The following is a 24,479-nucleotide window of genomic DNA, read 5'->3' as shown; positions in this document are numbered from 1 at the left end:
TATTTGGTTTGAGGCTGAGGAAGTTAAGGCTGGACTGGTTTGAAAATGCATAATAGCAGCTTGTATATGACACTACCTCAACATTAATAGTTGGACTTATAATCCAATGTAAATCAAGTATATACTGTGTTAGGCTGTTTAGCAAATAACTAAAGCTTTCTAAAGGGCAGAGTCTCTCTGAACCAAATATGAGGAGAATAAAACGCATAATAAGTGACTAATTAAGAGATAAGCTGTTGTTATCATGATGAGTTGTGGGATGTTTTGGTGGAAGCACCAAGAGCTTTTATGCTTAAGGTACAGTGCAACAGTACAAAAAACATTCACCAAATACAAGCTTTGCATTCATAATCCTTCAGAATAAAAGCATATGTATCGTATTTTTTACAGTTATGAAAGTCAGAAGCAGAGTTAACAAATTGGTGTTCAGCTGGAAATGTAATGTAGTTATAAATAGAACGAATAAATTGCCAGAATAGGTAAAAGAAAAACAGCTAAATAGTTTAATTTGAAATCAGTGATGTACAATCAGTACAGTCTAGAAACTCCACACCACTGATGCTTTGTTTTATAAATTGACTCAAGTTTTTTTCTTTTATAAATTACTTTTATAAATTACTGTTGAAATTACTTTTATAAAAAACTTTTGAAGTTAAAATTTTAAATATTACACACAATAATAAAATATATATTCATCAGTGATCTGTTTCTTCTGTTCAACAAATCAAAAAACTGCACTGACCTTGGATGCCACTGTTAGTTGTTAAAAAGGTAGTATAAAATGAACTTACCTAAGACCTTCAATTCAAAGTTAAGACGATTCAAACCATCTTTCTTTGCTGCATCCAGTTGATATTGTCCACTATCACTGTGTGTCAGTTGGTTGATTTCCAGGTCTGCAGAGTGCCAGTCGAGAGTGATCCTCTTTTGAAATGGGTTGTATTCAGTTTGCTCATTGCCATCAAATTGTACCACTTTATTCCCATTATGTTTCCACAGAATGTCATCAGGGGGGAGTGTGAAATCTGTCCTGAAGGTGACTGTCTCACCCAGGAGTACATATTGTGTTGATTGCCCAGAAACTAGAAACAGAAAACAGAAAAGTGAAGAAAGATGCAAAATACAAATAATTTAGACTAGTATGACCAGTACATGCATGGTGACAGCTCAGTGTCAAGACTTCAGCAATAAACACCAAGATGCTAGTACAGTGTAATACAATTGTATATGATTTTATATGATCCATATATAATTGAATCTCATTTTATTAGTTGAAATATTTTATTTAATACCTTTCAATGAAAGTTTTTAAATAGTACTTACTAGAAGTATCAGTCAATGATGGCGTTCAAAAGATAAATTGTTAAAAGAGTTAAACAAGATTTATTAAATAATATTATTTAAAAAAAGTCAGCGTGTAAACTTTACAAAGTTTACACGCTGACTTCTAAACATTTTACAGTGAAAGGAAGCTAAAAAAAATGGACATATCTATAAAAACAGATGTAAGGACGTGTTATGTGCCATAAAGATTGCTCTGTCAATGTAAACGAAACCAGACACCAGATAAGAATGGAAGATCAAAAATACTTTTGCTTAAGAAATCAGGAACTTTTAAAAGACTAATACTGGAATGCTTAATGTCTAATGTTTCTTAAATGAAAGAAATGAGGCTGAATGGGTTTCAATATGTGAGACTTAAAAAATTAAAATCCTGGTCAAAAATAATACCAAAGTTCTGGACTGATCTAAAGACTGACCTCCATTAGCGGTTGATACGGGCGACACGGGCGGTTGCACGGGGCGGCATCGTGGTGGGGGGCGGCATCACGGACATCGGCAAAAAAAAAAACCCAAAACAAAACAAAAAACAATTGCTCGTACTCATGCTGCCCCGATGTCATGCCAGCGCATACTGGGAATGGCATAGGCACCGATCAGTTTTCTATCGCCCATTTGCTGGGAGTAAGGGCGCCCTTCGTTTGCGAGGTGCGCCTGCTGCTTGCAGCACAGGGAGGAGAGGGCGGGGCAGGGGGATTCTCTGGCTGGCTGGAGCAGTATCTAATAACCAACTCGCAAAATAAAACAAAATAAAAACAAACCAACAAACACGAAAACACCAGACATTATGATACAGACTTATAATTTGCACCGATGTTTTTTTTCGAAATTCTATACGAAAAAGTGAGCGTGAGAGGCCTCGGTGCGCCTGCTCGCTGCTGAAGTCAAAGTAAACTTTATTGTCATCTCCGCTACATACAGTACAGTATATACACTTTAGGACTAGGGGTAAAGGTATCAATAACAATTTAAAATTTATAATTTATAGTTTGATGCTTTAAAGTCTCACACACAACCCATCGAAAGGGGAGGACGGCTTTCTTCCAAATAGAAAACATTTCATTCATAGTGTTGTAAATCCAAGCTCATTATGTATTCATGATTTGAATCCTGGGTTGTGCAAAACCTCAGAAATAAGCCCTAGACAAAGTTAATCTGTGAACTAAGGTGTAGGTTTATTAGGTTATGTTGTGGTGATCCTCGGGTTGAGGGATGGGTGTTCATACTTGAGTGCAAAATTAAAACCAAGATGGACAAGAAAAGTTCAAAACCATCAGGTCCTCAGTTTAGAAAAAAGAGAAAAGAAGAGGAGGAGAAACGAGCAAAAGATACAGGTAAGCAGATGTGTCATTGGATAATGGCAGGTCATCCTGAAACAATCAGAATCAGAATACTTTATTAATAACCCCTAAGGAAATTATGTGGGTTACACCTGCTCCAAGAAGAAATGGTAAAAATAGTAACAGTAACAGACCAAACTCCAAACAATACATTATATTACAGATTTGAATATTAATTAGTCATTGTCAATTGTTGATTTGTCCTGTTCTCATTTTATGACAAATTATGATGGCTGATTGGTAGCCGTTTGCATACTATGCATACTCTCTCTCTCTTCATATGTGTGTGTATGTGTGTGTGTGTGTGTGTGTGTATGGGGGGGGGGGGGGGGGGGACGCATAGGGAGTGTTCACGGTGCCAAACAGGCTAGGACCTCCACTGCTGACCTCCATAGAGAAGCTGTTAAGGCCAAACACAAGATCCTCAGTTTTTCTCAGTTCAGGATTGAGATGCAGAAAACGTGATGACATCCAATTTAAAGGAGCAGTGAAGCATTCAGGGGTAGGAGAGGCTATTGAGGTCGTTAAGCTTAACATTCTCAATATATCAACCACTGCAATAAACATAAAAACACTAAGAAGTATCTCTTTCTATTTCCACAGTGATTAATGTATTGGTGTATTTTTCACTTCAGAAGGTCAGAAACAAAACAAGTTGTAAAAAATTGAGTTCAATACATAGTAACCAGGAGTGGGGGTGGGAGCAAATTTTAGCTACACAAATCACAGTCACTCCACAGACGTTTGTTATCTCTATGCCCAAAATGTTTCATACCTGCAGACTAGTCGATCTTAAAAAAAAAACAACAACCCTGGGCAGGAGATAAACATTCAAAAAAAACAGTAGGAAATAGCAGCCATACCTGAGTCTCGCCTTTCTCAATAGGTTTGGATCATGGGCGTTGAACACTTAATATGACATACAGTATGAACAAATCAGTGTGCGCATAGTCTCCAAATCGCATACTAATTAAACGTTTAAACGTTTTCTTCGCGTTTAACTGCTCTGATTTAGTGCCAATTGCTGCTTTTACAACTTGCAAGCAGCTGGCCTTTGTGTTAATGTGTATAACTACACATTAATGTAAGCAACATTCCTGTGAAGCTTGTTTTTCACGGTATAAACGATGTTAAACTGTAAATTACAAGTGGTTGTGGCACACCGTGTTTAATCTCTGCCCGGTGTCCTCAGTCGGGCCTGTGTGACGAGGTCTGGTCACCAGTAGTATACATACACACAGAAAAGTATCGAACCTATCAAGTTCCGGCTATTCAAACTCACCTGTCGAGGAGGTAAGGATCCAAACGGCGAGGAAATAACAATAAATCATTTCTAAACCGTCTGAAAAGGCAGTAATGTCGCCGGTGTCCCTTATTTAGAGATACTTTCACTTTCTTCTGCCAGCTAAATCAGTCTCTTCTTATCGAACAAGTCTGTGTTGGCCCACAGCCTACCAATCTCTTCACAGCACCTGCATCTAAACCGAAACCTGCAGTTGGACTGGCTGCGAAGTCCCACAAAAACAACACGCAGGTGCAGAGTAAAGGTAGGACAAGCACCACCCCATCTAAATGTTTCCGGTACCTTGGCGCGACAACGGTGACAATGAAACGCAGGTGGTTTTCAGGGCCCGTTAAAGAAGAACCAGGAAATAAATACGGCCAATAGTTCGTCTTTAAAAATATATGTCTTTGACTGTTTTCGTGTCTTAACAGTCGCATTGTTTTGACTTTCACAAAGTGTGGAACTCTTAATAACGACATGAGTACTTTTCACCACTTGATGGCAGCACTCACAAGGAAATGGATTACAGGTTCTGTTTGACATGTCAGTTTATTTGTTAATACGCAGGTAACCTGTGTTGCGTTCAAATACCATTGCATTTAATAAATCAGCATTAAAGTGTAGAGTTCAGAGTTCGTTTGCTAATTGAAAGCATAAAAGGAAAATCCAAAAGTTAATTTAATTGCTTTTGCATTGCTCTTTCCTTCATTTGCAACTTTAAATTTCTCTGGCAGTTAATAAGAAACTTATAAGATAATGATTTAGCAAATGTTTAATTTTCGTTTTTGTGTTTGTAGACTTATTTTGACCTGTTGTGACGTTGTAATCCACACTTTTCTGAGAAAGCTTAACTACAAACGCAATGTTTTCAAAACATCATAGTCATTAATATATTACAAAACGGTAACAAAGATAAAGTAAACATTGTAATGCATGCAAAAACCCCCAAACATATTTCTTATCTTTGAACATGTTTTTACTCTTCATGCATAATCCTACAACCACTCTTAGCACCAAAATAAGTCCTGTTCACAGACGCCTGTGTCATTGGCTCTCTGAGGCAGGTGTTATTCTGTGTATATGTGTGTAGGACTTCATGAGGGTCACACTGCCATGGTGCGAGACTCCCATTGGTAAAACGCACTCCTCTGTCAAAACCCCCCGGGCGACATCCCAGCACATCACTGTGGAGATGACTTGGTTTTTGTTATCTCTTCCTCCAGTGATGAAAAGTTTGTTGTTACAGGCAGCGATAGCACAGCTTGCCCTCTCCCCCAGACGAGTCACAAGGGTCCAGGAATCAGATAGAGGAGAGTAGCAGTACATGGCATGCATGGCACCACCTGAGACCACAAAGAGAATTGGACAGATATCAAATTAATATACTATATCAGTACGCAGAATCATAATAAAAGTCTGAAAATACATTAAATATATCAAAAGCAAAAGCAGTCGTGATGGAAAAGGCTCATGTCAATATTCCTGCAATATTCTAAAAGTTACATATAAATACCATTAACATTAAGTAAGTAAATGTACTTAGTGGGATTTGACAGCTTACCAACTACATAGATGCAGTTCTTGAATGTAACAGCATTAGTGCATTTAGTTTCAATGGGTATGGGTGCTTTCAGTTCCCAGCCGCCTGTCCCTGGCTCCCAGCACTGGACCTTATCAGTGGCCAGCTTTCCATTCGGCCCACCACCAATCACATAGATCCATCTGTCAAAGCTTGCAGCAGCAAATGAGCTCACACCTACTGCAAGAGGTGTCACCTGCAGTAAATAAGAGGCGTATATAAGTATGTCTGAATCAAAACAGTAAGGCAATTTAAAAAGCTAAAAGATCTAAACAAAAGACGCTAACTTAAAAATGATGTTAGCTGCAACTGATGATAGAACACCACAGGCAGGTGAAAGTCCAAAACTGAAAACTTTACTTTCAGGCTGGAGATAAGTCAGTTATTGAGGTAAATAAAATAGGAAGGCAACAGGCATAGGATCAAAAGTTAAATGGGATGGAATTTCTGAACAGGAAAAGAAAACACATAGAATACAAATGCCGATAATAGCAGAAAAGCCGAACTCTCGAAAGTAACATAAGTAACTTATGTGACACGTGAGGTATAGTAAAACCTAAGTTCTAAAAAAACTGGGCCACTATGTAAATTGTAAATAAAAAACACATTGCAATGATTTACAAATAGCACAAACCCATATTTTAATGTTTAAACTGAGAGATTTTACTATTTTGTCAAAAAATATTTGTTTATTTTAAGTTTGAGCAACAGTTGTCTAAAAAGTCCACAAATGCTGTAAAATGTAAATCTGGAAGAAGATTTTGCAACAAAATGGAAAATAGAAGAGACAAATTCCAATTTGAAATTCTTTTTAGAGCATATGGGCGCTGTGACCTCTGACTTATCAGCACTCAGTTCAAAAGCCTTCATCTCTGATGGTATGCTGGGGGCAATAGTGGCTGGAAATGGCAGCTTACACAGATTGACACATGTTTTAGAGCAAAGTGTCTCTTCCAGATAGCCTTTTCTCACAGAAATTATTGCATATTTCAGCAAGACAATGCTAAACTGCAGCCTACAGCAGCATGGCTTCACAGTAGAAGAGTCAGTGTGCTGAACTGGCCTGAATGCAGTCCAGACCTTTTAGCAACTGCAAACATTTGTCAGATTATGAAATGAAAATTACGACAAAGAAGACCCTACACTGTTTAGCAGCTTTAACCCTCTATCAGACAAGCGTGGAGGAAAATTTTTTCCTTAACATCCCAACACTGGTGTCCTCAGTTCCCAGACATTTACAGACTGATGTAAAGAGAAGAGGAGATGCTACACAATCACAAATCTCCTTGCCCCAACTTTTTAAAAACACGTTGCTTTCATCAAATATGTTGCTTTTGTGAAATTCCAAATAATTTTATTTTTATCTCAAGATCTTACATGTCATAAGTTTAAACATGCAATATGTTTTATGTGTTCTGTTGTGAATAAAACGTGTTATTATGAGAGTTGCAAAAAATCAAATTCTGTTTTTATGTATGTTTTCCACACCTTCCCAACTTTTGAGGGGACCTGGAGTTGTATATACTGCACTAGGTTAAAGAAGAATATATTAGATGAGAAATCGCTCATCGAAGATGGTGGTGCAGAAAACTGGGAGCAACACCCAGAGTACATGATAAAAACAAGACTGTCCAAATAAAACAGATTTGAAAACATGAATTAAAATGCTTTTAAAATGCATTAAAATGCTGCGCAGGTTGAAGTTGTTGGTAATTCCTTTTTGCTTACTTTTTATTAGGAACTACAAACTATACGCTTCACATATATACAGTACATATATTGTGTTTACCTGCATCCAGCGATTATGAAAGGGATCATAGGCCTCAACACTAGAAAGCCTCTGAACTCCATCAAACCCTCCCAGTGCGTACACTTTCCCACAATGAACTGCCATCTTGTGTCTCCAGCGCCCAGTCGACAGGGGCTCGATTTGGATCCACTTGTCCAGGGCACCATTGTATTTCCAGACATCATGCTGTGTCTCCTTACCTCCTACAGCAACAAGACCATTAGAGAAAACTGTGATTATCTGTACAAATATTGCATTCATTCCAAAATACTGACATATCACCAAGTCTTTAGTAATAACTCTGCATAAGTTATCATGCTGTTTAAAGATGGAGAAATCCTGCGTGCTAGTCATAGCATTTACAGTCTGCGTGTCAGTTCCTGCGTTGGGAAACACCTAAAACCACAGCAACTGTTAGAGCAGAAATAATGTCACGACTTCCTGTTGTTTTGTTTTGTTCATACTATAAATTCCTAAATTCTCATTACATTTGAATACCAGTGAAGTGCACACTTCACGGGTAATAACAACAAGGAGCAATCGTCACAATTTCACAAGTGAAGCCTTTCTATGAAAAAAAGAATATGTTCACTCACCAGATATGTATACTTCATTGTGGAAAGTGATACAAGCAAATTCCACCCATTTTCTATTTTGGGACTCGTCCTCTAACTCTGTCATTGGCATCCTGGCGACCTCCAGGCGGCTGCGTCTGAGAGGGTCCAAACATGTGACAGTGGAAATGAAGCGTTCGTCTTTGGTGCAGCCTCCAATGATCAAGAATACTTCTGACAGAAAGTGCTGCACACGTGGTTTGGTTCGTTCTGAGACCACCTGTTAAAAAGGTCAAACATATATGAAACTTGGACATGAGACAAACAGTGATTAACAACAATAAAACACAATATGCCCAGCGGTTTATACTGACCTCCCTGCCAGAGAGATGATAAATTCGGGCCTCTTGCAACAAAGGAAAAGCTTCGCTGCACCGTCGTATCAGCTCATCTGACTCCACTTTCTCAACAAAGTATGCCGGCTCCAGCAGCGGCAACCGTACGTGCGTAAGCAACCTGGCCAGTGAGGGATAGCGTTCATCCTGCCGGGCTCTCACCCAGTGCATGAGTGCTTCAAAAACACACTCCTCACATTTCACATCCAGGTCATCCCTCTGCAGGATAGTCTCCAGAGATTCCACTGGCAGCTCCAGGAAGTCCTGCTGCTGGACCACTTGAGAGAATTGAGAAGTAATATAGTCCTGAGCTCTGGCGCGCAGGGCTGACAGGGCATGTCTGTCAGCCAGATTTAAGATGCCAATACAGGTGTCTAGCTGCATAGACTTGCTGAGAAAGCTAGAGCATGCATCTACCACACGAAGGAACTAAAGAGACAAAAAGAACAAAGGCATCGGTTAAAGCTATTTGTAGCTGATTAAGCTGCTCCAAATTGGCAATTACAGCTATAGTTGGATTTTAAGGGCTTAGAATTTTCTTGTTGGTAAACTGGCTGTAAATCAATTCTGTCCCAGTGCACTTCCTTTGTAAGCGATGGGGGACTTTTTCTGCAAAAAAATGCCTTCTAAAGTATAACACAGTCAAACATTTGTATGCAGTGAGTCCTCAGACGTCTGTCAGCGTCAGACCAAACAACTGTTTTCTTATTTGCAGCAAGAAAACAATCCAACAGTGGACAGTAATAGAATTTTGGACTAAAGAGGCCCACAGTTTTCCCCAGTGCCCACTTTGCTTATCTAATTGCCATAGCCTGAATTTATATAAGCTTTTGAAAACCTGCGTTTGAAATTCAACAGATTCGCTGTGGATATTTTTATCTATCACTTGCAGCAAAAGCATTCACAAAGCTCTTTCACAAAGCCAGTATAAAATGAGATACCCGATTAGTTTTTTTAAGGATATAAAATAAAATAAAATTTAGCCTCATACGATAATCTTAACCCTAACTCTTAACGTGATCTTAACCTTGCTTCTTAGTTACGCTGACAATCCAGCAAGAGTGCCTGAAGAAATTATCATCAAAATTTAACACCCAAAGCGTTTTTGCAAAAATAGAAGCACACAAACACAAACACCTGCCTCCTCTGCAGTGTGGCACAGCTGTGTAGTTAATTTAAGCCCTTATGGAAAAATGATCCTGAGTGTAAACAACTGACCAACTTTCACTTCCCTCTTAGCAAAACCAATTTCTCATTCAATCATGTGTTTGTTCCCTTTACGCAAGGAAAAAACTGAAGTAAGAAGCTGATAGCAGTTTCAAAAATTTAATTACAGTTCCACATCACAACACCAAATCCATCATCCCGATTAGAAATAAATGGTTTGCTTTCTGCTGCTAACTCAGCACGAGGCGTCTTCATTCCTTTGATGGCCTATTTGTTCCAACTGACTTTACATGCAGGTGGTTAAAATGTAACAGATATAAAAAAGTTTGTATGAACCGATGGTGTTGATGGTTTAAAAATTCATTGAAAGAGATCGTTTCCAAAAGCCTTTTTCAAGTTAAACTCGACTAAAACAACTTTCAGTCAGATTAATTATAAATTTTATGGTTGATTTATTTTATGGACTTAAATTCAAGCTGTGCTGCCTTTATGTGAAAAACATGTTAAGGTCAAATGTCTTTGTAAAAAATGGTTCACTTGGGCTTTAAAGTCTAAATTCACACCTCGATTTGTAGAACTTTTTTGCCTCCGCTGTTTGATTTCACTACATCTTTACATTGGTGTTAAAAATGTCAATGACCTGGCACCAGACAATGATTTTGCAAAACAAAAACCCTGATTGAGCAACAAAGATCAGTTAAGCTGCTTTACCTGAAACTGACTGGCAGCCTCGAGTATTCTCTGGACATTCGAGTGTGTGAGGAGAGCTCGGCTGGTGTAGGTATACTCCAAGAGACAGTGCATCGTCCCGCTGTCCAAACCTTTCATTTCCACACGTTCCTCATGACTCTCCTTGAGACCGCTGCAAAACATTGCCCTGTAGAGACCGGCCATAATTTGTGAGTAAAACAAGTAGGCCCGAGATCACGACACAGTTAAGACCAGATGATGATTTACCTGAAGTAGTGACTTGCAGCCGCCAGAATCGCTCTATGGCAAGCGAAGTCATGACCCTGAACGCGCAGTGTCACATCAGTCAATTCTCTGTTCACTCGTAGGGTTTCCATCCCTTTCTGGAGCTCCATGGGCAGACCTCCATCTTCCCAACGTAACTCACTTGGTCCTGTTACATTCCCTTTCTCCTCGTTCACGTTGGACTCCTCAGCGAGAAGCGGCAAAGGACAGTCTGTAGTCCTCTCCAGTGTGTCACTCATCTTTCAAACCAGCAGAGCTTCAAAACTCCCTTTCTGCAGAAGAGCAGCATGCAGCCACCTCCAGAAACACCTGCACACGTAGCCTACATAGAAAGTGAACAAACATGTGTGGTTTACGCTTGCAGCAGTTCTTTTGCTTTGAGAAGTGGATTTGTGTTTTTTCCTGTCTTCTTCATACTTCCTATTCCTGTTCTGTAAGGGACATGCGTATGCATAACACTTCCCCTTCGTCTTCAGCTGAGTAAATTTCTCTCTAAGCTAGACAGTTTTTTTTGCCTTTCTTTGTTTTGTTTTTTTCACAGACAATGATGGCAGGTCTCTTCTATGAAAAAGATGAGTGCAAAAAAAAGAAAAAAGAAAAAAGAGAAAGAAGTCTGCTCAGCAGCTTAACTTAGGTGGGATAAAAGTATTTCATCTCAAACATAAGCGGAACGCTCCTGTGAACTCCTCATCTTGAGTTTTCTTGCATCACGCCATCACACTGGCGCCATAAGTCCAAGTTTAACTAGAAGGCTACCTTTTTATGTCTAAACCAGCAGGTTGTATCAGGTTGTATCATGAAAGATGACGTGCTTGTCTTCCCATACGTGAGAAAGTCCCTCAAACCCCTAGAGGCATTCATTCACGACCATTTTGACGTATGCCAGTCTAAAGAACTCCGTGGTTGCGTAAGTTTGTGATTCATCAGAAGAGGAGCCTTAGATTGTGACATTTTACCAGATTTAGAAGCCTGAGACGGTAAAAGTGTCTTGGTAAACACAGCAAAAAGCCGAAAAACAAAACAAAAAACCCCACATTGTTTTATGTTTTTGTCCTTAATTACTATTGACAACAAAAAGGCAGCACTCTGCCCTCCAATATACATTTTATGTATTGGTATTGTGCAGTCATTCAAATGCAAAGTAGTAAGATAAACTCACTGGTAACTGAGTAAGATGCATTTTGCTCATTCTGGGTTGGACCTCCTCTCTGCCTTCATAACTGCCTTGATTCTTCCTGTAGATCCAACAAGGTGTTGGAAACATTCATCAGAAATTTTGGTTCATACTGACATGATGGCACTATCCTGTTAGAAGCAGCTATCACAAGATGGTCACATTGTGGTCATGAAGGTATGGACATGTTCAGCAGCAATACTCAGGTAGGCTACAACATTTAAATGATTTTCATTTGGTAGTAAAGGGGCCAAACTGTCCCAAGAAAATCTCTCCTGCATCATCGCACCTCCAGCAGTGTAAACCGTTGATACAAGGTAGGATAAACCCATCTTTTCATGTTGTTTATGCCAGATTCTAGCTACCAGCAGACTCATCAGACCAGACAGCATTTTTTTCCCCATCTTCAGTCTTTGTAAACTCTAGACTCAGTTTCCTGTTCTTCACTGACAGAAGTGGAACCTTGACACGTTTGATATGTTATGCGTTCAAGTTGCTCTTATGCCTATTTTGGTTGTAACGAATTGTTCCTGTCATTTCAAAGCAGGTCTGACATTCTCCTCTGACCCCTGCCATCAAAAAATACATTTTCACATACAAAAAATGTGTGGTTGATGTCTCACTGGATCTCTTCTCGTTTTCTGACCATTCTTTGTAAATGCTAGAGATGATTTTGTGACAAAATCCCAACAGATTAGCAGTTTCTGAAACACTATAACCATGTTCAAAGTTACTCAGATCATATTTTTTCTCATTCTGATTTGTTTGGTTTGTTCATAGTTTGTTTGTTTGTTCAAGTATTTTTAAGCAATGGTTATATAGTCCTTCTTCAGCTCTTTAAAAGTTTTTTTCTCCTTTTTTTTTCGACATGTTGATGTTTTTCCATTCATTTTTAGCCCAGTCTTTGTATCTGACCATTTTCAGAGCATTTCTGACAAGTTTGTTGAGCCACTTGACTTCAATGAATCACTGAAGCATTAAAAAAAGGAACTTCAATCAGTGTTGTGTCTACACAACAATGCTTTATTTGTCCCCATTTGCTTTAGTTGAAGACAACATCTTTTAACAGGCATAAAATTTTGTTTTTGCACCAACAAAGTGATTCTAAAAGAGATATCATATACCATATCATATACCATATTCCATATCTCACCATATTGTGTAGTATGTCTTTAAAACCTTTAGGGAAAACAGGACAAGACTAAAACTTGCGACACAAATGAACCTTATTTGAAGATCATATCTTAACAAGAAAAAAGTCCAGGGGTGAGGACCTGGAGGACCTGCCACAAAACCTGAAAAATGCATCTGGCCCTTCACCTAGTCATCTACTGTTCATTGAAACACCATCAGAAATGGTATCTTTGAAGGGTGGATGTCAAGAAGCCATTCTTAAGGAAAGGAAACAGGGAGAAAAGGCTGAGATATTTCAAATTACACAAGAACTGAACTGAAAATCAGTTGCAACATGTCATATAGAGTGATGACTCCAAATTTGAAATTTTTGGTTAAAAGCTGTAAAACAGTAAGTGTTATACATGTGTCATTACACACATCTGTAAAACACTGTGGAGGTTTTGGGGCTGAATTTCAGCCAGTGGTGTTGGGAATCTAAAATTGTTAAAATTGATGGAATTATGAACAAAAAGTTCACTGTCAATGCAGTAAAAGTCATGGACTGGCCTCCCCAAAGCCCAGACCTGTACATTACTAAAGCAGGGATCATCTTGATACAGAATGGAGAAAAAGGCAGAACTCTATTTATGACCTTAAATACAATATTACCATTTATCTTTGCACATGAATACCTTCCTGCACCTATCTGTCATTTTCCAGTATATACCACAACAACCATCAGCATAATATTGGCCACTTTGGGATGTTGTTAAAGAAATGAGGGGTGTTTTAAAACGTATGCACAGTAATGCACCTAACAAAGTGATGGATGAGTGTAGATTATAACAAAATACTTTATTAGTTATTAATAAGCTACATCATGGCATCATTTTCCCCCACTGTTTTTGAATTCACAATAGTCATTCTGGATTGAAATATCACTTATGGGCTTCTTAAATCCTGTATTTCTTCTGCATACATCATTAAATTTTCTTGTTTGTATGAACTTGATAAAATGTTTACCCCTTCTCTTTCTTAGCTTGTCTCTATTATATCAAACGTTTTCCACCATGTTTAAACGGTCTAAATGTTGAAACGCTGATTTGACTGTGTAGAACTGTACGTCTTTCTGGTCTCCACCAGATGGCAATATTGCGTCATTAATCTACAGGAATGTTCAAACAGACGCATTCACTGTTTGCAAAAACTGGGTCAAACTCAGATGGGGACCGTTAAAGGGTCGTTTCTAAGCAACGCAACTTGACCGCAACCACGTTATCTCACAAGTCGCCTATGCAACAATATGATCATGCTATGAAAATATATTTTAAAGGAAGTCGATGAATAATCGAAAAGTTACATATGTTTTCCCAAAAAGTTCATTCCGTCCATCTGGAAGTCTCATCTCAGTCGCAGCTGACTGCAGGTTTCCCCCCAACCTTGTAAACAGTATAGCTCTGCACAATGACTGAAACTAGCACCAAGTTTCAGTCATTATGCAAAAGTTGAGACTGAAGAAATCGCTTGGGTGAGTGACAAAACGTTTCTCCCTCTGAAAACGCTACATAGAAATGAACAGAATGAACGGTTTGGTGACCCACTTATGAGCCCGCTCGGCTTAAGGTTGTCTAACCACGCGTGTAACCATCCAATGTTTCGATCGAGGATGGAAAAAAAACGAGCGATGTTACTGATCTCCACCAATCCACCTCTACACATACACAAAAGTCATGAATAATGTGCAGTATGCAGGAAATATCTCAGACTTCCTCTTGCTCTAGGTCACCGACAGGAAACATAAACCACTTTAACAAGTGTGAAAAGACACAGGCAGATTTTCACACAGACTAAGAACTTGATCACAGAGGCTATGCCGAGGACGTAAAGTGCTGAGACTGAAGCTGAAGGTTCATGATGAGTTGTTTCCTGCTCTCGGTTTGGAGGTCCAGTTTGATTCTCTGCCTGGGTCAGCTTTTGCGTTGTGGTAAGTGGTACACTGGCTTCCTTTAGCTGGAGTGGATTCTAGTCAGTGACCTCGAGGATTCACTGGAGATGTCAGAATATTAACTGTGTTAAAGTAAGCTGTTGGTAAGAACACACTGTATGTCCATTTTGAATAGAATAAAAATATAGAATTACCATCAGTACATTTGCATGTTAAGCTCATCGTCTTTGGTAAAGCTAAAATATTGTCTGTGTTGTTTGCGTCGTGATTTTTGAAAAGCTCCGAGATTAAACTCACTGATTCATCTCCTTTGGTGTCTCTATATTTAATATCAGTGTAATTGCTACACGAAAACAAATTAGCTCCGAATTATTTTCATGCATCATTTGCATCATGAAATAGGTAGCAATAAATGTTTCATGGGTCTGGATTTTGACCCAGTGTTTTGTTTTTAAAGTGTGGAATTTAAAGTGTTCAATATTCCCCTTGTGTATAGGCTATATTATTATATATTATCCCCCTTGTAGTCTGAGTGTTTCCTCAGCTGCCCTCCTGTCGTTTAGATTCCATGTTTCCTCGTATTTCCCAGTTTAATTTGTTCAATTTTGGTTTCTCTTATTTTATACCTTTACGATCAGTGTTAATAGAAAGCTCACTTTATATTAACTTGTTCCTGCCTGTCAGTGTCTCCTGCATTGGGGTCCTCATTCAGTTTCACATCATCTGCAGGCTGCAGATCTTGACAAAATGTTTGCTTTCTCTGGGGAAAAAATATTTCCTACATGAAGGAAAATAAAGTGACTCAAGAAAACAAGCAGTTTTTACTTGGATGAAAAGAAGACGATTGTACACATTATTTGATTTAATTAGATTTCTATCACGGTCTGAATAGCACTCCTATCCTCGTAATCTTCGTCTAGACTTGTAAGACTACCTCAGACAGTTTGTGACAGGAACCCACAGTTTCCTTAAAAAGGAACTAACAAAAAACACAGTCACATGGCTGATTGTGGCCATCACCTGGAGGGTGAATATATCTTTTTTCAAAACTTGCAAACATTTTTTCTTTTTTTATCCGAAATGTCATAAAAACCATATTTTTGCAGAAAATAACTTAACAAATAAAAAAATATATAAATCTTTCTGAAAATATTGTGTATTCATTCTATCATTCATTTGTAACATGCCTGCAACATATATGTTAGATACTTTAATACTTATAAATACACAAGTGGCACTTTGAAGTTGCAGGATTCAGATGACTTCATTTGCGTTTTGTCTCTGCTTTACTCAGGAGAGGCCAGAGTGAAAACTGAAGTACAAGCTGGGCCTCTGTATCGTGTGTTAGGCTCTCCCCTCTACATCACCTGCAGTGTGAGTGGCTTCAGAAGTGAAAACACTGACAAACATTTTGAATTCCGTATGACGAAGCCTTCAAACCCAAACTTTGAGATCCAAATCATCAGTTCACGTGAAGATACTTTTGGATATTCTTCTCACCTAACCCGTGTGAGAAAAAATGAAATTGCTTTGAAACGCCTCTCACCAAACTCAGTCCGCTTCGAGATAAAAAGCCTGCAGAAAACTGATGAAGGGGAATATGAATGTACTGCAGTCAACTTAGAAGGTGCTTATGATGGAGAGTATTCTGCTAAGACAGTCGTTAAAGGTAATCAATCGCCATCCTGATTTTCAGTCATAACGCTTGAATGTGTCTTCATGTAGGTATGGTACAGATGATGTCAAAGCATTCATGACTTTTGATTTCTCTGATGTGGTTTCATAGTGATTGAAGACTCCCTGAGTGTCTCATCATCTGCTTCCACGCCACTGAGCTTAAACGAGGGTGAAGCTCTGACTTTAACATGCCTGGCCTCTAGCAGCACCAGCCAGCACACCCATTTGTCTGTTGCCTGGTATCTCCATAAAGATGGACAGGAGGACGCTCAGCCTATCATTTCTCTGAATAGAGATTTTACACTGAGCCCAGGCCAGGGGTTTGAAAGGCGTTACCAAGCAGGTCTCATACGCTTAGATAAATGGGGAGAGGCCTCGTACAGCCTAAAGATGGCTGAGGTTGAGCCATCAGACCAAGGTAGGATCTACTGCCAGGCTCAGGAGTGGATCCAAGATCCTGATGGCTCCTGGTACATCATCATACAGAAGAATGCAGAAGAAATGACCCTGACAGTTAAAGCCACAGGTTGGAAGCATTTCATTGATTTTGCTTAGCCATGGGAGAAGGTACAGGTCTATACAGGCCAGAACACCTGTATCCACAGGCTGTGAGGCTCCTGAACTCTCTGCCCCCCTCTCACAGACAATAACCATATCCAACTTCTTAATAGCACTGAACTTACTTGTCAGGTTCTCATGTTGTTGCTAAGGATTGTCTTATTGCACTGGAGTCACACTGGGTTAAATATTTACACTTGGGTTTTAAGGGGTATTTATTATTTTCTTCATTATTTTATTTACGGGTTGTACGGAAGCCCCAAATGCAATTTCATTGTTCTCTGACAATGACAATAAATAAATAAATACTAAATACTAAATACATGCTATATTAAATTACATGTATTGATCAGCACATTAATGTTAGACAACTGCCTTCATGATTTAATGTGTAGATGTCTCACTGTTTTCATTTTTTATCTTGAGTAGAGGTGGTGGAGCCATCGTCTCCGTCTCTGGCAGTGGAAATCTCAGCACAGCCGGCAGCGCTGCAGGAGGGGCAGGAGCTGATGCTGTCCTGTAATATAAACACACAGGACGTGGAGAAAAGATTCTTCTCTGTAGCATGGCTCAAGGGAAGTGTGGAGCTGGCCCGCATTGGTCCCACAGGCGTTCTCACTGTGGCACCGGAGTACAGTGTTCGACAGAAAAATGGAGAGCTCAGAGCCGCCCGAAGCGGGAACAGAGATTACCGTCTCATCTTAAAGCCTGTGAGAACTGAGGACCAGGGAGAGTATATCTGTACAGTCTGGCCTCAAGAGAGAGGCCAAGATGATGCTTTTATTGAAGGAGAACCCAAAGACTCCAGCCCACAGCGGGTCAGCGTCTCAGCCACAGGTGTGTCAAAGTGAACACATTCCGGGTTTAACTCTTTTCCCTTTTTCATTGTTAATTTTATCTGTAGTTATTAAGGATTACACAAGGTGATTTTTCTTATTTGTTTTTACTGTTAGTGAAATTTAATTATTTTATTATTAACGTCTCAAACACAGCAGTACTATTTGTCTGTTGCCTCATCTCCTCACAGAAAACAGGCTGACAGTCAAAATGCAGCAGGCTGTAAATGTGGCCGAAGGGGGCGGGCTGCATCTCTTCTGTAAAGTGGATGGGGTTCAAGGTCAGCTCTCTGTCACCTGGCAACACAAACCAACACCAACGGCCCCGTTCACTGAGATCATCAGCATAAGTCAGGAGGGTGTTACAGAGATAGCAGAGGAGTTCGTTAGTCGCAAAGTGAAGGTGATGCGTCCAACTACTGACAACTTCACCTTAGCGCTTGATGAGGTCACACTGTCTGATTCAGGAGTGTACCAGTGTGCTGTGTCTGAGCGCAAACCTAACAGCAAGACTCACAACCAGGCACAAACTACCACTGTGACAGTGACTTCTATAGGTAAGCTGTGTTTGTGTGTTTGTGTAGTACAAACTATGTAAGATATGATATTACCTTCATTGTAACAGGTGTTTCTATCATAAATTCTAACACTTCTTTGTTAAACTACACTTCAAATATTACAGAAGAAATAGCAAAGTAAAAAGTGGATTTTGGTCAGCTTGACTATTAATCTGTTTACTTGTAGATATATTCATTAAACCATTTAGCCCATAGTAATATATTAAAAGATAATGGCATAAAAACATCCGAAACATACTGTACTGATATTGAGAGTCTTAATGTAATCCTTTGGGAACCCTTCTTTTGTTTACTGAACAACATTAAATCAAACGTTACATTTCCCCACAGGAAATCTAGATGGAATACGTCTGCAAAGCAAAATCATGTTGTTTAGTGGATTTACTCTTTGCATTGTCATAAGTCAAAATTTTAGATTTCCACATCTCAACACTCAACAATGAGATTGCACATTTATCACCAGCGAGCAAAAAATATTTTGTTTTATGTATTTTTTTTAGCTGAATTGTGAGTGCGACTTTCAGAAAACAAAACTGTCTTCAGAATGTTTGACTGAACATTATGTTTTGTAGCATTTTAGCCCCAGGGTCTGTCATAGTGAACACACACACTCAGTTATTCAGGGTTTATTTCACTTTCCTTTTTACATTGTTGATTTTACCTGCTGTTATTAAGGCTCACTTGTAGTTTCAAAGTGTTAGTTTTCTTATTTATGTTTTTGCTGTTTGTAAAATTACTTTTTCTATGACTATCTTCTCAAACACAGCAGTACTATTTGTCTCTTGCCTCATCTCCTCACAGAAAACAGGCTGACAGTCAAAATGCAGCAGGCTGTAAATGTCACCGAAGGGGGCGGGCTGCATCTCTTCTGTAAAGTGGATGGGGTTCAAGGTCAGCTCTCTGTCACCTGGCAACACAAATCAACACCAACGGCCCCGTTCACTGAGATCATCAGTATAAATGAGGAGGGTGTTACAGAGATAGCAGAGGAGTTTGTGAGTCGCAAAGTGAAGGTGATGCGTCCAGCTACTGACAACTTCACCTTAGTGCTTGATGAGGTCACGCTGTCTGATTCAGGAGTGTACCAGTGTGCTGTGTCTGAGCGCATAACTAATGGCAAGACTCACACCCAGACACAAACTACCACTGTGACAGTGATTTCTATAGGTAAGATGTGTCTGTGTGTTTGTTACCTACATTACAACAGGTTTTTCTTCTTATTGAGTGTTTTGATTTGTTTAATAATAAATTAGCAAAGTAAATATGTGGATTTTGATCTGCTTGGCTATTGATCTGTTTATTTGCAGATATGTCCATTGAACACTTTAGCTCATAGTGATATATCACAAGAAAATGCTAGACAAATATCCAAAACCTGATATTGAGATCTTGTCACCATTGGGAATCCTTCCTTTGTTTACTGTACCCCTGCAATTAAACCAAACTTTACATTTACAAGCAATGTTCTTTGCTTTTACGTAAGAAATGAAGGGTGACATAACAATAGCCATATTGTGTAGACTGAGAAGCCAGTTGTGGTTTTGTAGCCATGTATTCACATCTCCTTTTTGCTTTCAACACTAATGATTGCTTGATCACCAGCTTCTCCTTTCTTACTTGCTGTCACTGACTATTTTGGATTTTTGTGTCAGACACGCTGATGGGAGTGTCTCTAAGCAGTCGCAAGACTCGGGTGACTGTTGGAGAAAAATTGGAGTTGATGTGCCGGGTCAAAGGTCCACACATGCCGGTAACAGTGACTTGGAGCGTGCAACGTGAGGCTAAAACACCAGACACCATCCTGACACTTTCCCCTGATGGCACCATCAGTTGGTCTGCAGATCAGAACCACTACCAGCTACGAGTAGAAAGCAGAAAAACTGAAGTCATGTACTATCTGCTGGTCATTGGTACCAGCCACAGAGAAGGAGGAAGCTACCAGTGTAATGTGTCTGTCTTACTGAAGAATGTACACAAGGAGTTGAAAGCATCCAATCAGCTTTCTGTGATAGTAAACAACCCAGGTACTGCCAGCTGCAGCCATTTTGGGGCATCATTAAATAAAAAGAGTAATTTTTTCCCTGTTTCCTCAGAAAATAATGAAAATGTTGTCTCCTTTTCTAGTAAGCAGGCTTGATGTGTCACCTATTCCTGCGTTGACAACAAACATGAACACTGACATAACAATAACATGCTCCATCATCACAAAAACGTCTGAATCATCACTCTATTCGATCACCTGGCTGCATGAGGAAAATGCCGGAAATAAGACCATTGTAAGCTTGGACCGGAATTCCATAGTAACGGAATCCCAGGTGGACCTGCGTCAGCGAATCAGCATGAGGCGCAGCAAAGGACCCACTTTTGAACTGATTATTCGGCAAGCTCGAATCTCAGATAAAGGTTTATATACATGCAAAGTGGGCGAGTGGCTTCAAGATCCTCGTGGTGAATGGTATCTGCTCTCAACAGTGTCCAAAAGCACAGTGCTAACAATTACTGAGCCTGGTGAATACATTTATTTTTCATACTTCAGAAACATGTTCACATGCCATATACAGTTGGCACCACAATAAATTAAACAGACCATTTAAAAATATATAACTTCATATTAATTTTTTTCCATTCTCTAGCCAACGACCTTCGTTTAGATAAGAAAGAGCAGCAGCTGACTGCCAAAGAAGGAGAGGAAGTCAAGCTCAACTGTAGCATCACCTCAGGAGCTTCTGGTTCTTCGGTTTTCTATCGAGTCATTTGGCATTATGCTGCACACAGTTCTTCTTTGAAGAAAGCCTCCCTGGTGGAGCTTGATCACACCGGCCTGGTGAGTTACCCAGAGAACAAAGACATCAGAGGCCTGCAGGAGCGGCTACGCCTGTCCAGACCCACTGAGAAAAGCTTTTACCTAAGTATTCAGAAAGCCCATGAAGAGGATAGTGGAACCTACTGGTGCCAAGTGGATCAATACCAGCTGGATAATGAAGCTCACTGGCAGCTGAAGGCCTCAGACAGTGGTGGTGCTATCAAAGTCAGTGTAAAAGTAACAGGTATGATCACAGTTTTAGAAGTGTTCTGTTGGGCTCCTAATAGTCTAGCTATTTTGTGAGGTGTATGAATTAAGGATACTTGTAAGCACATTTTAAACCAATTAAGAAGTGGGTGATGTGTTTCCCTCAGTTACAAGTTCTGTGTCAATCCATCTGACCCTAATAGTGGTGGATGACATCAAACAAGACTTAAGTTTCAATCTTAAATTCAAGTCAAAAGCTCATGCTTCAGGCCTTTTCTAAATCTGGGTCTGTACAAAGTCATAGAGAGTTGACATCCCCAGAACAGCCATATGAGAGCACACAGCTTTGGATGTGAGTAAAGCAGCCCCAACCATCCACACTTGTGACTGGAGACCTTTAATGGAACTAGATGAACTTCAGTGGGCAGCCAAATATGACTCAAATCAAGATGTGTTTGCACTGTGAAGCATGCAAAGGTCTTTCTAGTCCCCTCACTGAATGAAGATGGAGCTAGAAATGAACAATAGACTATCTTTAATCTTCTTGCTGTAACTTTGTATCAACCATATATAATTTAGTGTTATCATCTAATTTAACTCTATAAAAAAGGAATCAAATGTAATTCCCAAAACCTTGACAAAATGTTCCACTCTTCTCAGTTGTCTTCTGGGCACCTCTCTTGTTTTGCTGTTGATTGTTTCATCTCTTCAAGCTCTCCCTTGTGTGTCAGTATAACTGAATTTCATTAGGTCTCACTGATTAGTTACCTTAATAAACTAAAGTTTTGTCCTTGTCCTTTTTCACAGAAAACAATCTCTCTGTTTCAAAGAAAGATACAGCGATGAATATAAGCAGAAACCAGGATTTTACTTTCCCCTGTAACATCAACAAACAATCCAGCAATGAATCCAAGTTCCAGGTCACATGGTTTTGGCAGAAAGAAATAGAAACTAAACAGCGCCCCATATTCACAGTCTACAGAAACTCGACTCTACAGGACAGGTTTGGGGAGAATGTTCGCCTAAGATACGACCACCCTGACCCCAGCCAATTCAGCCTCACCTTCTTGAATCCTGGTCCTGAAAATAGTGGCCTGTATTTCTGTGAGGTAGAGGAGTGGCTGCCTTCTCTGTCTCATGGGTGGAGAAAAGTTGCAGTGGAAAAGTCAGGGCATTTCAATGTCAGTATTCTCACAGAAGGTAGGCATGTCTTAACACACTTAGTCATTTCTCTCAGTAAATATCACAAGATCATCTGGAAATACCTTTCTTTGTCTTCTTCTTTGCAGGTGATGCTAATGCCGTATCTGAATGCAACACAACAACCTATACAATCGTTATTGCAGTTCTCATCATTATGGTGGTGGTTATATTATTACTGATGTTCAAGGTGTGCAGAAGTAAAGGCTCACAAGGAAAAAACTCATCTTCATCTCTCTGGGCTGAATCAGTACCTATGAACAACAAACCCAGTGGAGACGATTGAACAGCAAAGACATTTTTTTTGGTTTCTTTTAGATATGATGCAAAAATATGTAAAATTTTCCATTTAAATAATTGTGTCCATTCATTTGTTTATAACATTCCATGAAGTAGCTCTGCTGATTTACTTTTAGTACAGGTAGGAAGATTTTTTTTCTTTAGGAGTTAATGAAATTACATTTAGAAAGGCAATTCTCATTTTATAGATACTTCTGCTCATTTTTAAGGCCCGAATGCACAAGCAGCTGAACTGTGGTGAGTCTGTGGCTTCACATCTGCGAAGACGTTGCAATGTAGCACGTTTTCATGCAGTTATAAGCATAAATTGTGGTGAATGTCTAACTAGTTCAGCAATTACTCAACCGGGAAGTGCTGTGGTAATGCTCAGAATGACTGTGTGGTCTTGAAATCCTGCTGAGTTGTCTATGTGGCAGACATTTAAATGTTAGATACTGATTGCCACAATGTTCTTAAGAATTTTCACAAGATACTTACTAATGCAAACTTTTCCCTTTTTTGCTATCGTTACAAAATTGTTTTTCTAAAGCTTACGAAATTGTTTGGTGATGACAGTATTTCTCATTTGCATCTGAGCCATGATGCACAGTGTTATATATGTGTGTGTGTGTGTCTCGTTTTTTTTATGTTTGTCACATGCAATCTAGTATTACATTTTTTTCATTGCTGTGGCTTGAAACAATAATTCTGATTTAAATTTTTAACTGAAGATAAAAGCCATCTAAAGAATAGACCTTGACAGTTCATCATTAGATAAGATACTGAATATCAATGGATTGTAAAAATGAACTGCACACATATGGTGGACATAGGTATTGGTCAGCCATTTAAAGCATTTTAATTCATGGTTATTCATCTTGCATTTGTCCCACTGGCTGTTAAGTTGAGTGTTACTTTTTATGGATTGTATTCCTCTATGAATTTTATTTTTTCAAAAGTTATAGGCTTGGGCAGGTCTACTGCCCCTGAAGGACTGCTTTTATGTTGATGTGAGTGCTTTCAAAGTGAAAAATAAAGTCAGCACTTTGACGTGTCAATGTGTCAAAATAAAAAAAATATAAAAAGACATAAACAATAATAGTGTGTGGCTATGCAGGGGCACATAGGATGCAATGTACTATATATGTGTGCTGTCTCACACTCTGTCATTCTTTCTCTATTTCACTCAATGCTTCCTGCATCACCCTCTATGAATCTTTAACAGTCCATCTGTGCAAAAGACTAGAATTGAATCAATTTGTTGCCTTTCCTTTTCAGTGAACAGCTGAAAGAAAAGGAAGGCTTTTGTGTGGTGTTTGTATACAAGTTGAGGTAAAACTTGCAGCGTCGCTCTGAAAGATGTGAGAGACTAAAAGAGCACTTTATGGCAGACTGTAGTTCTCTCGGCCTCAGAGAGATGTGCTGTTTTGAATTTTTGAATTGGTTGAATTTTACAAAGTGGTGGACTCGGCTCCTTGGTACAGCCTCCCCCTAAACGTTACTGTAATTTCACTTGCTTGTGTTGCCATGGCAATGACTGTCGGGGCAAACAAAAAACCCCAAAAAATTTGGGAGGCAAATCACTGCACAAATGTTGCATTGACGGATATGATTTTATATAATTTTATATGATAGAGGTCAGTGATATTAAAGCAGTAGGCTTACACATTTCCCCTTCTTT

General features: G+C 39.2%; 2 protein-coding genes across 3 annotated transcripts; one reads left to right on the top strand and one right to left on the bottom strand.

Annotated features, from left to right (window-relative positions):
- Positions 1 to 5,010: 5,010 nt before the first annotated feature.
- Positions 5,011 to 10,664, bottom strand: klhl6 (kelch-like family member 6). Its single transcript, XM_085374536.1, has 7 exons — positions 10,408 to 10,664; positions 10,162 to 10,327; positions 8,263 to 8,712; positions 7,931 to 8,168; positions 7,335 to 7,537; positions 5,528 to 5,741; positions 5,011 to 5,309 (listed from the first exon to the last, which is right to left on the bottom strand). The coding sequence occupies exons 1-7, from the start codon at positions 10,662 to 10,664 to the stop codon at positions 5,011 to 5,013; spliced, it is 1,827 nt and encodes a 608-aa protein (XP_085230662.1).
- A 3,962-nt stretch (positions 10,665 to 14,626) lies between these two features.
- LOC146616129 (immunoglobulin superfamily member 2-like) lies at positions 14,627 to 22,805 on the top strand. 2 transcript variants are annotated; one of them, XM_085374922.1, is made up of 11 exons: positions 14,627 to 14,699; positions 15,955 to 16,329; positions 16,447 to 16,863; positions 17,325 to 17,732; positions 17,923 to 18,288; positions 19,111 to 19,476; positions 19,962 to 20,333; positions 20,434 to 20,817; positions 20,943 to 21,356; positions 22,127 to 22,519; positions 22,609 to 22,805. In XM_085374922.1, exons 1-11 carry the CDS (start codon positions 14,627 to 14,629, stop codon positions 22,803 to 22,805), a joined length of 3,765 nt encoding a protein of 1,254 aa, XP_085231048.1. The 2 variants fall into 2 exon arrangements, with proteins under 2 accessions (XP_085231048.1, XP_085231049.1); XM_085374923.1 differs by lacking the exon at positions 19,111 to 19,476.
- The last annotated feature ends 1,674 nt before the right edge of the window (positions 22,806 to 24,479 follow it).

This window comes from Diplotaxodon limnothrissa, linkage group LG16 (assembly GCF_057381915.1).
Source record: "Diplotaxodon limnothrissa isolate DT_005_m linkage group LG16, D_limnothrissa_male_GT1.1, whole genome shotgun sequence".
NCBI lineage: Eukaryota > Metazoa > Chordata > Actinopteri > Cichliformes > Cichlidae > Diplotaxodon > Diplotaxodon limnothrissa.
The sequence above is the reverse complement of the archived record's forward strand: the minus strand, read 5'-3'. Positions and strand labels throughout refer to the sequence as shown.

Bases quoted from the DNA above. Each gene is read 5' to 3' on its own strand.
- klhl6 (XM_085374536.1), bottom strand. From the start codon at position 10,664: ATGAGTGACACACTGGAGAGGACTACAGACTGTCCTTTGCCGCTTCTC. The intron at 8,713-10,161 runs GTAAAGCAGCTT...TTGTCTCTTTAG, and splicing joins AGGCTGCCAGTCAGTTTCAG to TTCCTTCGTGTGGTAGATGC. The intron at 8,169-8,262 runs GTCAGTATAAAC...CCTTTTTAACAG, and splicing joins ATCATCTCTCTGGCAGGGAG to GTGGTCTCAGAACGAACCAA.
- LOC146616129 (XM_085374922.1), top strand. From the start codon at position 14,627: ATGATGAGTTGTTTCCTGCTCTCGGTTTGGAGGTCCAGTTTGATTCTC. The intron at 16,330-16,446 runs GTAATCAATCGC...GTGGTTTCATAG, and splicing joins TGCTAAGACAGTCGTTAAAG to TGATTGAAGACTCCCTGAGT. The intron at 22,520-22,608 runs GTAGGCATGTCT...TCTTCTTTGCAG, and splicing joins TGTCAGTATTCTCACAGAAG to GTGATGCTAATGCCGTATCT.